General features: G+C 40.3%; 1 protein-coding gene across 1 annotated transcript; it reads left to right on the top strand.

Moving 5' to 3' along the window:
- The first annotated feature begins 4,295 nt into the window (after positions 1-4,295).
- Positions 4,296-13,024, top strand: LOC105745464 (olfactory receptor 6P1). The gene is given in 3 exon segments (XM_071207294.1): positions 4,296-4,348; positions 11,706-12,559; positions 12,993-13,024. Coding segments are annotated over 3 exon segments (939 nt in total).
- The last annotated feature ends 228 nt before the right edge of the window (positions 13,025-13,252 follow it).

Raw genomic sequence — 13,252 nt, 5'->3', positions numbered from 1 at the left:
GTAAGCTTACAATTTCTCTAATAAAAATATACTTCTGCCTGTTTCTTCACCATGCTCTTTCCTGAAACTGTCCAATCTCTTAACTTTTGTGATTTCTCTCTTGGCCACCTTTTAGCCTTTTTCCATCTTTGGTATGTCATTTCTCAAGCATTTCTTGTTGATCTATCCCTTTTTATTAGATTAAGTTCCTCTTGTTAAATCTGTCACCTCTGCTTCTATCATATTTATCAATTTTGATGACTTCCAATTTATAATCTGAGAGCAGACTTAAGATCCAGGATGACATTTCTAATTTTCTGCAGTATATGTCTGCCTCTTCCTCTGGCTTAATACATCAATACTCAATTCATATCAGCTTCCTGATATGTTTCTTCCTTTCATGTTTCCTACGAGTTACCATCTACCACCTCAGGCTAAAAACTCATATAATTGTTATTTTCCAACTTCTTATAATCTAATCTTCTGAAAAGTATTATCATTTTTAACTTTTACTCTGCAGTAACATCAAATTTTCATTATTTCAGGAAGGAGTGAGCAATTGTTTCTATTATAGTGCCTACCTCATGCTGCATCCTAGACAGGAGGTCATTTACATTCTGCTTAAGCGTTTCCAGTGATTGGGAGTTCAGCACATCCCCTAAGAGGTAGACTACTCCATTTGTGACTGATCCAATAGACCAAGAAGCAGAGGAGCAACCTGGTAGTCAGGAAAACCAGAGTTGTAAGAGAGAGAAAACTCTGTTTTTTCAAAAACAGATACAGACCTGAGCCAAGAATCAAGAATCTGTAATCACCTCTGTGCCTTCCTCACTCTAGTTATCCTGAGGTCTTCCTGTGCATACTCCTAACCCAATTCTATTCACAAAGGGATATAAACAAGGCTGAACAGGAAAAGTTGCTTTCTTCATGGAGCTTGTAGACCTCTGGGTAGGATAAAACATCTCTCTTCCCCACATAAACACAAACAAGTGATACAGATGCAAAGATGGACAGAGTTTGACAGATGAACATTTTCTCAGAAAATTGTCTGGTTCAAAGAGTGTATCAGAATCAATTTATCCACACTCCTTTATGGTTTTATTTCCTTAATAGAGTTTCACACTTGAATTATCAGAATATCTATTTACCCAGCTAGACAAATAGCCTCTTCAGCACCTCTAAAAATAGCGTGTGCAGAAGCACTACAGGGATGGCATTCAGGCAATGAACTCAAGGACTTTATTCCAATTCACTCTAGTCCTGTGTTCCTCCAGGTCTAACTCTTTCATTGAATCATGTATTTTCTAGAATGAATGGTTCCTGAAGTGACTTGGACATAATCTTGTTAGGGAGAAATAGGTCACCGTGACAAGGCATCCTAAGGAACTTTGTCCCTGATGGTGAGGTGATAAGGCCTGGCTACTGCTGCCCCTGCTTGCTTCTGGGCCCCATCTGCCAAGCCTCTGTCTTGTCATGCTACAAAAGACTTTATTAAAGAGTGAAGTATCAGCTTTATTAAAGAGTGACTGGGACTGACAGCACTTGCCCAGAAATAAAAGATAAACATACTATTGGGAAACATCCAAAGACAAGACATGCAAGTAAATGTGGAAAAGAGGCAAGACAAGAGCCACTTGAACCTCTGTGAGAAACTGTGCCCTCATTCAGGTTCCCCTTAGCTCCTTCATTCATTCCCTATAGTTCTCAGATCCCTCATAATCTTGAGACTTCCTGAAATGTTCAATGTGCTTAAAATCTGAAGTTTTAGTCATCCAAACATCTCAGGCTGAGTACTCTGCTACTTCACCCTCTATCCATATGTTTATGATTATGGAGACAGTGCCTAAGAAATACATTTTTAATGCTCACAGGTGTAAGGGATGTTTTTTAGTTTCGGTGTGGTTACATTCCTGTTATGGAGCTCTATGAAGATGGTAGACAGGGCATCATCCCATCTAGGAAATTATGTATGGGAAGGGGAACAATAGAAAAACAGAGGTCAATAGTAAGAGAGGCAGAGGCTAATCTTAGTATGTTTAAAGAGGAGCACTCTTTTTGCCCTAAAGCCAGACCCAGAGTCTACCACATTCAATCCACATCTACCCATCCCAAATTCAAATGAGATTTTTAAAACTTTTGGTTGAATTTGACTGCCATGCACAGATGAAACAAAAAAAAATTTTTTTCTTGAGTAAGTACATCTGGTTATGCCAATGGAGACCTATTTATTTCCATGGAGGATGCATAGCATAGTGTGTAGCCAGATTAACTGAATTTATGCCAGTTCTGCAAGTTACTAGATGTGTGATATTAAAGATAAGCATTCACTGCTCCTAACTTTGATTTCTTGAACTCATTGGATTTCTGTGAGTATTAAGAAAGTTAGTATGTGAAAAGCACGCAGTGCCTAGCACATAGTAGTTGATGTTGTCTTCTCCACATGCCATGTGAACATAGACCAAGACAATATCTTGGTCTGCAGATGAGCCTCAGTTGTTGATCCACCAAATTCTTTGCTGAGTGAATTAAGATTGTTTGGTTTGTGATGATGGAATGAAGAATTCAAGGGTAGCAAAACAAAAGAGAAAACAATTGTGTCTGGATGTGAGATTTACCTATGGACAGGATTTTTCCAATGTGTTTCTGGACTAAGGGTTGAATTGTTTCTTGAGGAGGGCCATTGGAGACCAGGAAATGTACTTTTCAGATTTTGTTTATTTTAGCATCCAGGATGTAAAGATTAGAAAGGTATGGGAGCAATTATGCCAATGTAAATAGCCAATTTAGTTGATTTAGGTGATGTCTACTTATTTTAAGCTTCACAGATCCATGGAAGTACCAATGAATTTTAAAATAATAACCATGTTTCACTTCATGGTTTTGCCTGGGGTGGCAAAACTCTCTGAACAGTGGGCTGGAACATCCAATCTCTTCAAATGCTGGGGCAAACTCATTTTCACCATACACATGTGTGGGAACTCCTTCTAGGCCCAAGAAGATATCTTAATTCCAGACCTCAGCTCCCACAGTTTTCCTCTTAAAGCCTTTTTCCCTTCCATCTCTCCCCTCCATGTCCTTTTAATCCAGGCTGATAGTAGTTTTGTTCATACAGATCTCACAAAAAGCTTGTTGGTCTAGCATGCAGGAAGCAGAGGTCCAAGCTATCAATCAGTAAGACTTTCCACAAGTCTTCCTGGATAATTGCATTTTCAGTCCTGACTTACAAGTTCCAAGTTTAATTAATTCCTCAAATTAGGTATTATCATCTGGGGGCTTGATTTCCAGAGGCTTGGGATTTCCAGAATCAGTTTCTGGTTTCTTTGTGCCCAAAAATTCACTTCTGAGCTTATCTCTTTCATCTAGCATTTTGCTAAGGAGAAACCAAGCCACATTCTCCAAATTTACTTCAAAAAGTTCCTCAGCTAAATGTCCAGCCTCATCATTTTCAATTCTGCTTTCCATATAACATCAGGAGTTAATCTTGCTAAATTCTCTACAACTTTAAAACACAGATGGCCTTTCCTCCAGTTTCCAAAGATAGTGTCATCATTTCTTTCTAAGGCCTTATCAGAAGTAACTTTAGCCTCCATCTTCCTACCAACAGTCTCTTTAAAGCAATCTAGGCCTTTCTGTCAAGCATCTCACAATTCCTCCAAAAAATACCCCTTACCCATTTATAAAACCATTCCAGCATTTTTGGTAATTGCATCAGACTGTAAGCCACTCTCATGGTACCAAATTCTGTATTGGTCTGCCAGTGGGGTGCCAATGAAAAGTATCAGAAATCTGTTGACTTTTATAAAGGTTATTTATTTGGGGTAGAAGCTTATAGTTAATAGGCCCTAAAGGTCGCTTTCTCACCAAAGTCAATTGCCATTTGTTGAAGCAAGATGGTCACTAATAATCTCTGCCTATTCTCTCAGGGCTTCTTTTATCAGTCTCTGGCCTAGGAATGGTTTCTTTCTGGGCCTACTCATCTGCTTACCTATTCTGTTCTCTTCAGCTGCAAAATATCAGGCAAATGACTAATCTCTCCCTGGGGCCCCAGGATCAAATACGACAGAGCTTGCTCTCTCTTCTTTTGTGTCTTTTTGAGTGAGTGTCTGTTTGTATAGACCCATCAAAGGGGAAGAAACTTAACCAGAGTCATGCCCTACTGATGTACTAAAATCAAAAGCCCTAAATTGATTTTATCAAGTAAACTTAAATCCTTTGAATTTAATACAACCAAAGCATATCACACCCAGAGGAATAGATTAGTTTATGAGCATAATCTTTCTCTTTTATGGATTCATAAATAATCTCAAACTGCCACAATGGTCAAAACATCTCCACCTAAATTGTCTGATTTTCACTTCAGACTTATGAGGTAGGAATGACAGATAGCAGCAGCAACAGCCCTATTTGACAGAAAATGAAACAATTACAACCCCGAAACAGAGAAGGAGTGGTAATTCCCAGACTCCTAAATTATAACCTAGTTTATTTATTAATTCATTCAATAAAGTCTGATTGGGTACCTGTTTTTTGTGTAAATCAATGTACTTAACTAGAATAGAGAAATGAGTGTGAGTTCCTGCTCTTGAGGAGATTTTAATTTAAGGAGAAATCCAGATAAAAACATAATTACCCTATAGATTTGATAATAGAGTTGCATTCACACTAGAAGATGTGAAGGATCTATTGATACAATATAGCAAATGAACAAAATCTTCACAGAAGAACTGATATTTATGATGTTTATTCATACATAAAAGACCACACATAGAAATCAGAGTGTCATCTTGAAGAACTCTAATGTGGTTACAGGGTTAAAGAAGAGGTGTTGGTGATGGGTGTGGAGGGGATAGTTAGAGCAAAAGACAACTTTCAAGAGCAGGTAATAATCCACATGTAAAAAGATCATTGCTGGGGAAGAGGGAAAAGGGTTTGATGTTGGGTATATGGGAGTCCCCTATATTATATATGTGACTTTACTGTGATCTAAAACATTTTTGAAGACATAATAAAAATCTTTAAAAAAAAAAAAAAGGATATAGACACTGAGGAAGGAAGATTGCCTTGCCACTGTACATACAGGGTGACATCTACTATAGTGATGAAAGGCAAAACAGAAAAAAAAAGTTTTATGATATTTTTCATTTTTTAATTCCCCAATCTATTTTTTACTTTATTTTAGTTTTTTTCATTATTATGTATTCTATTTCTAATCTTTAAACCTATCATTACTATTTCATTTTCCTACAATTGAATTTGGCAATATATTCGGCTTCATTTTTGATGAATTTTTGGATCACAGGTGGAATCAACTATGGCGGGGGAGGAGCACTGGTGTGGGATGTCATTGATGGGGAAAGCATGGGTGGGAGGGAATTCTCCAGGGCATGTATATAGGGTAAATAAATATGTTTGGGTAATCATTGGGTATTGTCATAGTAGGTAGAGTTACACATGACAACTGAGGGAGTGCTGAGTTTCCATCCAGGAGAGCTCTGTTGCATCCCCAGTGGAATAGCAACAATCTACCCAAGTGCACGGGCAAAGACCAGTGAAGTAGGATGGTCCAATGATGGGCACTTGATACTGATGACTATGCTTATGAGCCTGTTGCTTGAAATTTCAACTAGGCCTAGAGCTGTAGGATGCCTAACAGTTACCTCCTGAGAGTCTCCATGTTGCTCAAATATGGCCCCTCTCTAAGACAAATGCAGCATGAAAATGCATTAAATTCCTCCCAGGATGGGATATGACTCCCATGGATGAGCCTCCCTGGTGCTGAGGGATTAATACCAATCACCAGCTGGTGATGTAACTAGAAAAAGACCTTGAATAAAAGGTGGAAATGGTAAAGACAAAGGAGTTTATATGGCTAATAGATTTCAAAATGAGTTGGGAGGTTATCAGAGGGGTTGTGTTTATGCACGTCTCAGCAAGATCTCAGAGACAGCCAAAGTAAATACAACCCCAGGTAGTGGTGCTCTTGAGGGCTACAGAGACACACAGGTTCTACAGTAATGGCAGATGGCTATGGAGTTCAGTGCCTTCCCAGTGGGCCCTACTTTGGAATTTGTGCTCCTGAGTGTGATGGAGTTGGACTCAGATGTGACCTCTCTACACATGCCTCTTCTGTCACTTTTACTGAACCTGTGATTGGTGCTGGGGTTGGTGTATACTCAGGAGACTTGAATCTCTGGGCTGTCCCTGTCCCAGCTGGGCCCTGAGCCTCAGCAGAGTTGCAAATCCTACTCTCTGGTTCGTTGGACTTACCCAGGTCAACTAACAGGGAGGTGAGGATGGTCAATCACCACATGAGGGAACCGAGAGTATCTACAACTGCAAGCAGGAGAATCACATCCATCAGTCATGTGAGATCTAAGCCTCCTCTTGATTTAGAGGTGGAGTGGAGATTGCCATCCCAGCATCTGCATAATGGAGGAATAAAGTATGGATTAGAGTGGACTTACTGGTATTCTACTATAGAACTATTATGACTCTAGCAATGAAAGAAATTGTATCATTGATGTGGAGATAATGGCCAAAAGCATTGCAGAGGGCAGGGAGAGGGAAGAAGAGATGTGATATTGCAGCATTTTTGAGACTTGGAGTTGTCCTGAATGATATTGCAGGGACAGGTGCAGGACATTATAAATCCTGCCATAACCCACTGAATGAACTGGGAGAGTGTGTAAACTACAATGTAAACTATAATCCATGCAGTGTAGCAGTGCTCCAAAATGTATTCATCAAATGCAATGAATGTGCCTCACTGCTGAAAGAGGTTGTTGATGTGGGAAGAATGTGTGGGCGTGTGTGGGGTGGGGTATATGGGAACCTCATATTTTTTAATGTAACATTTTGTGTGATCTATGTATCTTTTATAAAAAAACAATAAAAAATTTGTTAAAAAAAAAAGAGCAGGTAATAGACTGGATTCCACAATAACATCAAGAACAGTTAGTCCTGAGAAAACCTATAGGTAAAGATCTGCCCATGGTTCTGAGGGGAAATGTAATGGGAGAAATCCTGGGATCCTCTTCATTAATTGTTTTCTGAAAACTAAGCTGTCAAATGAGAAGGGTGTGTTTTAGCATCTTAGCCCTGTATGAATGCTGAAACTGCAGCTTATGCTGTTATGACATCATAAAAATCCTGAAGTACCAATATGGGAGGAAGGCAGTTCCTAGACTTATGAAGGGGGAAGGCCAGAGCCAAGAAGTTAGAATGGACAGGAGAAAAAGAACAATTAAAACAAGAGTTCAGTGTACATGATGCCTTGATATAAACAGCTCTAGAGGAAGGATGTGAGCACAGCTATTAGAAGTAGTCAATCTGGGACAACCTGCTCAAGACGGAAGGACAAGTTAGGAGCAGGAAAAAAGGGAAGAACAATAGCTGTCAGAGCCAGGGTTGCCTTGGATTGAGAAGAAACTCAATGGCAAGAGCAGGCCATTTTGAATATCAAACAAGATTCTATTTTCAACCAACTGACCTGAGAATTCATGAGGATGATGTAAAATTATTTTGGAGAGTTAGCGGGAGTTGGCATTATAGGCACCTCTGGATCCAAGACACCCTATTTAAGGATCTGTGTTTGAATCAGCAGACAATATGAGCCACATTGGGCTACAGAGCAAGACTGGCTTCTGACAAACTTGTGAAGCAGGCAGTCAGTTTTCTAGGTTGCTCTCACTCTCTTCTCCATTTTCCAACTAGGAGAGTTAGCGGGAGTTGGCATTATAGGCACCTCTGGATCCAAGACACCCTATTTAAGGATCTGTGTTTGAATCAGCAGACAATATGAGCCACATTGGGCTACAGAGCAAGACTGGCTTCTGACAAACTTGTGAAGCAGGCAGTCAGTTTTCTAGGTTGCTCTCACTCTCTTCTCCATTTTCCAACTACACCTCTTCTCTATCCCTAAGGACTTATCCTGGGTTAAGTTGGAATTTCAACTGAATTTCACATAGTGCTAGAATAGGAAAGAAACTCAGTTGATATTCCATTGAATTATCTAAATTTTTAAAATATGTATCTGAATGAAGTAAATTATTTTAGATTATACAAATTAGGACTGAAAATCATGACACTTAATATCTACTAAGTGCCTAGTGTGTTCTAGCTCTCTGAACTGAGACTGGAGGAGTGAAGACAAGTCCTTTTCCAGAGTTTCTGCCATTACTCAGTCTAGTACAGCATATGAATTCCCCAGCCTTGAATCTAGGGAGTTTCCAACCATCATTTTTGGATTTTTCCCATTTTCCATTATTACCTTTCCCCAAGCCATGTTGTTCTTCTTTCTTACCCTGCCTTCACTCTCACATCAGTACCTCCTTTCCAAACTCTCAGGAAAGTATCTGACACATTAAATCACAGCTTTTCAAAACGAGATTTGTGGATACCTGGAGGCACACAAGACTTTTTGGTTCAGGCACAAAGAGTTCCAAGGTAATCATTCCTTGATCTCCAGATTCCTTTATGAGCTCCTCCTAAAATTGATCTGCTTCAGAAAGTGCTTCTTTTCTTTTCCCATTTCCCTTTTCAAAACTCTTTTTCCCACTTTCCAAAGAAAAGAATAACTGGGAAACAGACTTTGGCCCAGTGGTTAGGGCGTCCGTCTACCACATGGGAGGTCCGCGGTTCAAGCCCCGGGCCTCCTTGACCCGTGTGGAGCTGGCCCATGCGCAGTGCCGATGCGCGCAAGGAGTGCCGTGCTACACAGGGGTGTCCCCCGCGTAGGGGAGCCCCACGCGCAAAGAGTGCACCCATAAGGAGAGCCGCCCAGCACGAAGGAGGGAGCAGCCTGCCGAGGAATGGCGCCGCCCACAATTCCCGTGCCGCTAAGGACAACAGAAGCGGACAAAGAAACAAGACGCAGCAGAAAGACACAGAAAACAGACAACTGGGGGGAGGGGAGGGGAATTAAATAAATAAAAATAAATCTTTAAAAAAAAAAAAAAAAGAATAACTGAAACTTACTGTGTGATATTTCCCAAAATGTAAGTTAGTGCCAGTGCCAACGTCAGTGCTGAAAAAGTGAGTGACTCTAATAACTAGGTAACAAATCCTTTTGTAAGTCAGTGGTTTCCAAATTTGTTTATTTCAACATACTTGAAATAGAAGTTAATAGAGTTGCCAGCTAATAGGTCAATAAAAATAATTTTATGATATATTACTGTATAATTTCTGGCACATAGCTAGTAAAAGTTCATGTGATTTAGTGTAATTACTATAGGAAAAAACACCTTCTCTTCCTAGAGTTATGATACATCAATTTCACTTATTTATGTGAACTAATTTTCTCATGTTTATATTTCCACTATTAAAAGTAAGAATTGAATTGTTGCTGAAAACTTTCTCATTACGGTAATTGGCACTTGTCATGGATGAATACAGAAACTGAAAAAAATTGCAATCCATAATATTAAGATGATTTTCCAATAAATTTTTAAAATATGTCTTTTTTTTTTCAAAATTTGTCCTATAAATACATTGCTTTGGTTAGGTAATACATTGCTCATAATAATCATACAATAATATCTAGAGGGAAGCGGACTTGGTCCAATGGATAGGGTGTCCGCCTATCGCATGGGAGGTCCACGGTTCAAACCTGGGGCCTCCTTGACCCATGTGGAGCTGGCCCATGCGCAGTGCTGATATGCGCAAGGAGTGCCGTGCCATGCAGGGGTGCCCCCCGTGTAGGGGAGCCCCACGCGCAAGGACTGCACCCCTTAAGGAGAACCGCCCAGAGCGAAAGAAAGTGCAGCCTGCCCAAGAATGGCACCACACACACGGAGAGCTGACACAACAAGATGATGCAACAAAAAGAAAACAGATTCCCGGTACTGCTGATAAGGATAGAAGCAGTCACAGAAGAACACACAGCGAATAGACACAGAGAGCAGACAGCCGTGGGGGGGGGGGGGTGAATATATAAATAAATAAATCTTTAAAATAATAATAATATCTAGAATAAAATAGTTTAAAAAAACACTTAAAGTCTCAGATTACAGGAAATGCAAAACATTACATAAATATACAAACAACACACAGAGAAAGAAAAGACTTGCAAGTATAAAAAAATATATTACAATACAATGAATTATGAGTTCAGTGACTAAAATTATATAAAATTTCTATCTTTTTTTTAAACAAATATTAGCTGGTATCATAGTATTGTTATTTAGATTTCATTGGGTATATAAAAGAATGATGTAATAGTTTCATTTAAAGTGCCAAAACTCACAAGGAAGTATTACAAATACTAGCGGTACTCACAAATTAGAGTTCCTACAACTATTTAAATATATGATAAAACAGATGTCAAGTCAAAAATATGCAAGCTTGTGTACTGAGGGAAAAATATGTGAAGATAACTACTTTAAGTATTATTAAAGATGAAAATACCTGACGGTATTTAATATGTGACTCAATCTCAAATCAGATTTGTAATTTTACCAGACTCCCTCTGGAGTTACCAGGCCATTGACAATATTGGCAGGAGACTAGAGAGGTATAGTAGAATGGATGAGAGGCAGATGCTTGCCTCCTCCACCTTGATGCCTCACCAGCTGTATTAATTTCCTGTGGCTGCTATAACAAATGATCACAAATTTGTTGGGTTAACCAGCACAGATTTATTCTGAACGCCAGAAGTCTGAAATGAGCACAACTGGGCTGAAAGCTAGGTTGGTAGGGCCACACTCCCTCCTGAGATTCTCCTCCAACTCCTGGAGGCTGTCAGCATTCCTTGGTTTATGGATGCCATACTCCAGTTCTCAAAGTCAGCATCTTCAGGTATCTCTCTGCTCCACTTTCACATTACTTTCTCCTCTTCATCTGTGTCATATCTCCCACTGCCACTCTATAAAGATACTTATGATTAGCTTTAAGGCCCACCCAGATAATTCAGGATAATCTCTCCATCTCAAAATTCTTATCTTAATCTTATCTGCAAAGTTTTGCCAGATAAGATAAAAATTTTGGGTTCCAGGGATTAGGATGTGGCAATCTTTTGGAGGATGATTTTTTTGGCCAATGACACACCAGCCTTGGGAATAAATTGACTAACTCAGGCATGAGAATATACTCAAAAATACTTGAAAAATGAGTAAGAGAATGATTCTTCTTTAGGACAGTAGAGATTTTTTATTTCTTCCGTACTGAGTAGTTTCTTTAATTGAATGAACACTTTCTAAACCAACTAAACCCATTGTGCTGCCTATGTTAGAGCTCAAGAAATCCCTTTGAGCTACTACATCCTCTTAATCCAATTTCCCTTGCAAGATACACCTTCAGGCTCCATTTTGCTGTCACTTATTATTTTATTCATTCATTACACAAATACTGAGTAAAGGTGTTATGGGGCTTAGGAGCCTGGGGATGTTTCCAAGAATTTCAAGGGAAGAGAGCGTTATGGATAAGAAATCAAGAATCAAAATACCAAGGCTGATTCTGAAATTGCTGAGTACACATTTACCAAATACCCGTTGTAGTTAAGGTTGCTTAGCTGTTAAGGACAATCCTCAAGTCTAAGTACTTGTCCCTTAAGATGGGAGATAAAGCAGCAAAGTGAAGAAATAAAATGACATGAAAATAAATAAATGATAATAAATCACTGAGGGGCTTCAGAAATCTATAACGTGTGAATGGTTGGTCTATCTGTCTTTTAACCTCTCTTTGTGTTATTTTTTCAGACAGTCTAATGAACAGAAATCATGAGAAATCAGAGTGGAGGACCTCCAGGTCCTTTCCTTTGACTTCTTTCTTGCAATTTATCTGTTGACATTGTTGGAGGATGCACTCATTGTCTCCATGATCTAGCTCACTTCTAGGCTTCACCACACCATGTAATTTTTCCTTGGCCATCTCTTCTTCCTGGAGCTATGGTACATTAATGTCACCATTCCCCAGCTCTTGGGAGCCTTTCTTATCCAGGATCATCAGGTCTTCTGTATTGGCTGCATGACCCAACACTACTTCTTTATTGCCTTGACCTGCACTGAATGTGTCATTTTGGCAGTTATGGCCTATGGCCCCCACCTGGCCATCTGTGAACCCCTCCATTACTGTAGCCTCATTTCTTCCAGCCTGGCCACTCATCTTGCTGTTGCCTCTTGGGAAAGCAGTTTCTTCAGTTCCATGATGAAGCTTATTTTCATTTCCTGAGTGTCCTATTTTGGGCCCAATATCATCATCCACTTTTTCTGTAATATTTCTCCACTCCTCAACCTCACCTGCTCTGATAAGGAACAAGCAGAGGTAGTAGATTTCCTCCTGGATCTGGTGATGATTCTACTCCCTCTTTCGGCTGTGGTTTCATCATACACTGCCACAGAAGAAACTTACTGCCCAGGGATGCCACAAAAAACTTTCTCCACTTGTGCCTCTCACCTGGGTGGGATTGTCATCTTCTACTCTTCCCCTCTCTTCACCTATACATCAACCTGGGCCATGTACACCTTCAACCACAACAAGATTATCTCTGTGCTCTGTACTGTCATTTTATCTTTCCTCAACACAGCCATCTACTGCCTGAGGAACAAGGAGGTGAAGGATGCCTTCAAGAAAACAGTGCTGGGAAACGGACTTGGCCCAGTGGTTAGGGCGTCTGTCTACCACATGGGAGGTCCGCGGTTCAAACCCCGGGCCTCCTTGACCCGTGTGCAGCTGGCCCATGCGCAATGCTGATGCGCGCAAGGAGTGCCCTGCCACGCAGGGGTGTCCCCCCCGTAGGGGAGCCCCACGCACAAGGAGCGTGCCCCGTAAGGACAGCCAGCGCGAAACAAAGTGCAGCCTGCCCAGGAATGGCGCCACCCACACTTCCCGTGCCGCTGACGACAACAGAAGCGGACAAAGAAACAAGACGCAGCAAATAGACACTGAGAACAGACAACCGGGGGAGGGGTGGAATTAAATAAACAAATCTTTTTTAAAAAAAATAAATAAATAAATGTACTTGACGTGTATTAAATCATTTAAAAAAAAGAAAAGAAAAGAAAACAGTACTAGACTAGGATGTTACTATCCTAGGGATGTTCCAGACTGATGTGCAACAGAGCTTGGTAGGCAAAATAAGAACAAGGCCTAGAGCAACTTTGTGCCTGGGAATTTCCTTCTGTCAGCCTTCATGTTACTCAAATGTGGCCAGTCTCGAAGCCAAACTCAGCATGTAAATGCAATGCCTTCCCCCCAGCGCGGGACATGACACCCGGGGATGAGCCTCCCTGGCAACGAGGGACCACTATCAACTACCAACTGATGATGCAACTGGAAA

The sequence above is a fragment of the Dasypus novemcinctus genome, chromosome 13, assembly GCF_030445035.2.
Source record: "Dasypus novemcinctus isolate mDasNov1 chromosome 13, mDasNov1.1.hap2, whole genome shotgun sequence".
Lineage (NCBI taxonomy): Eukaryota > Metazoa > Chordata > Mammalia > Cingulata > Dasypodidae > Dasypus > Dasypus novemcinctus.
The sequence above is the reverse complement of the archived record's forward strand: the minus strand, read 5'-3'. Positions and strand labels throughout refer to the sequence as shown.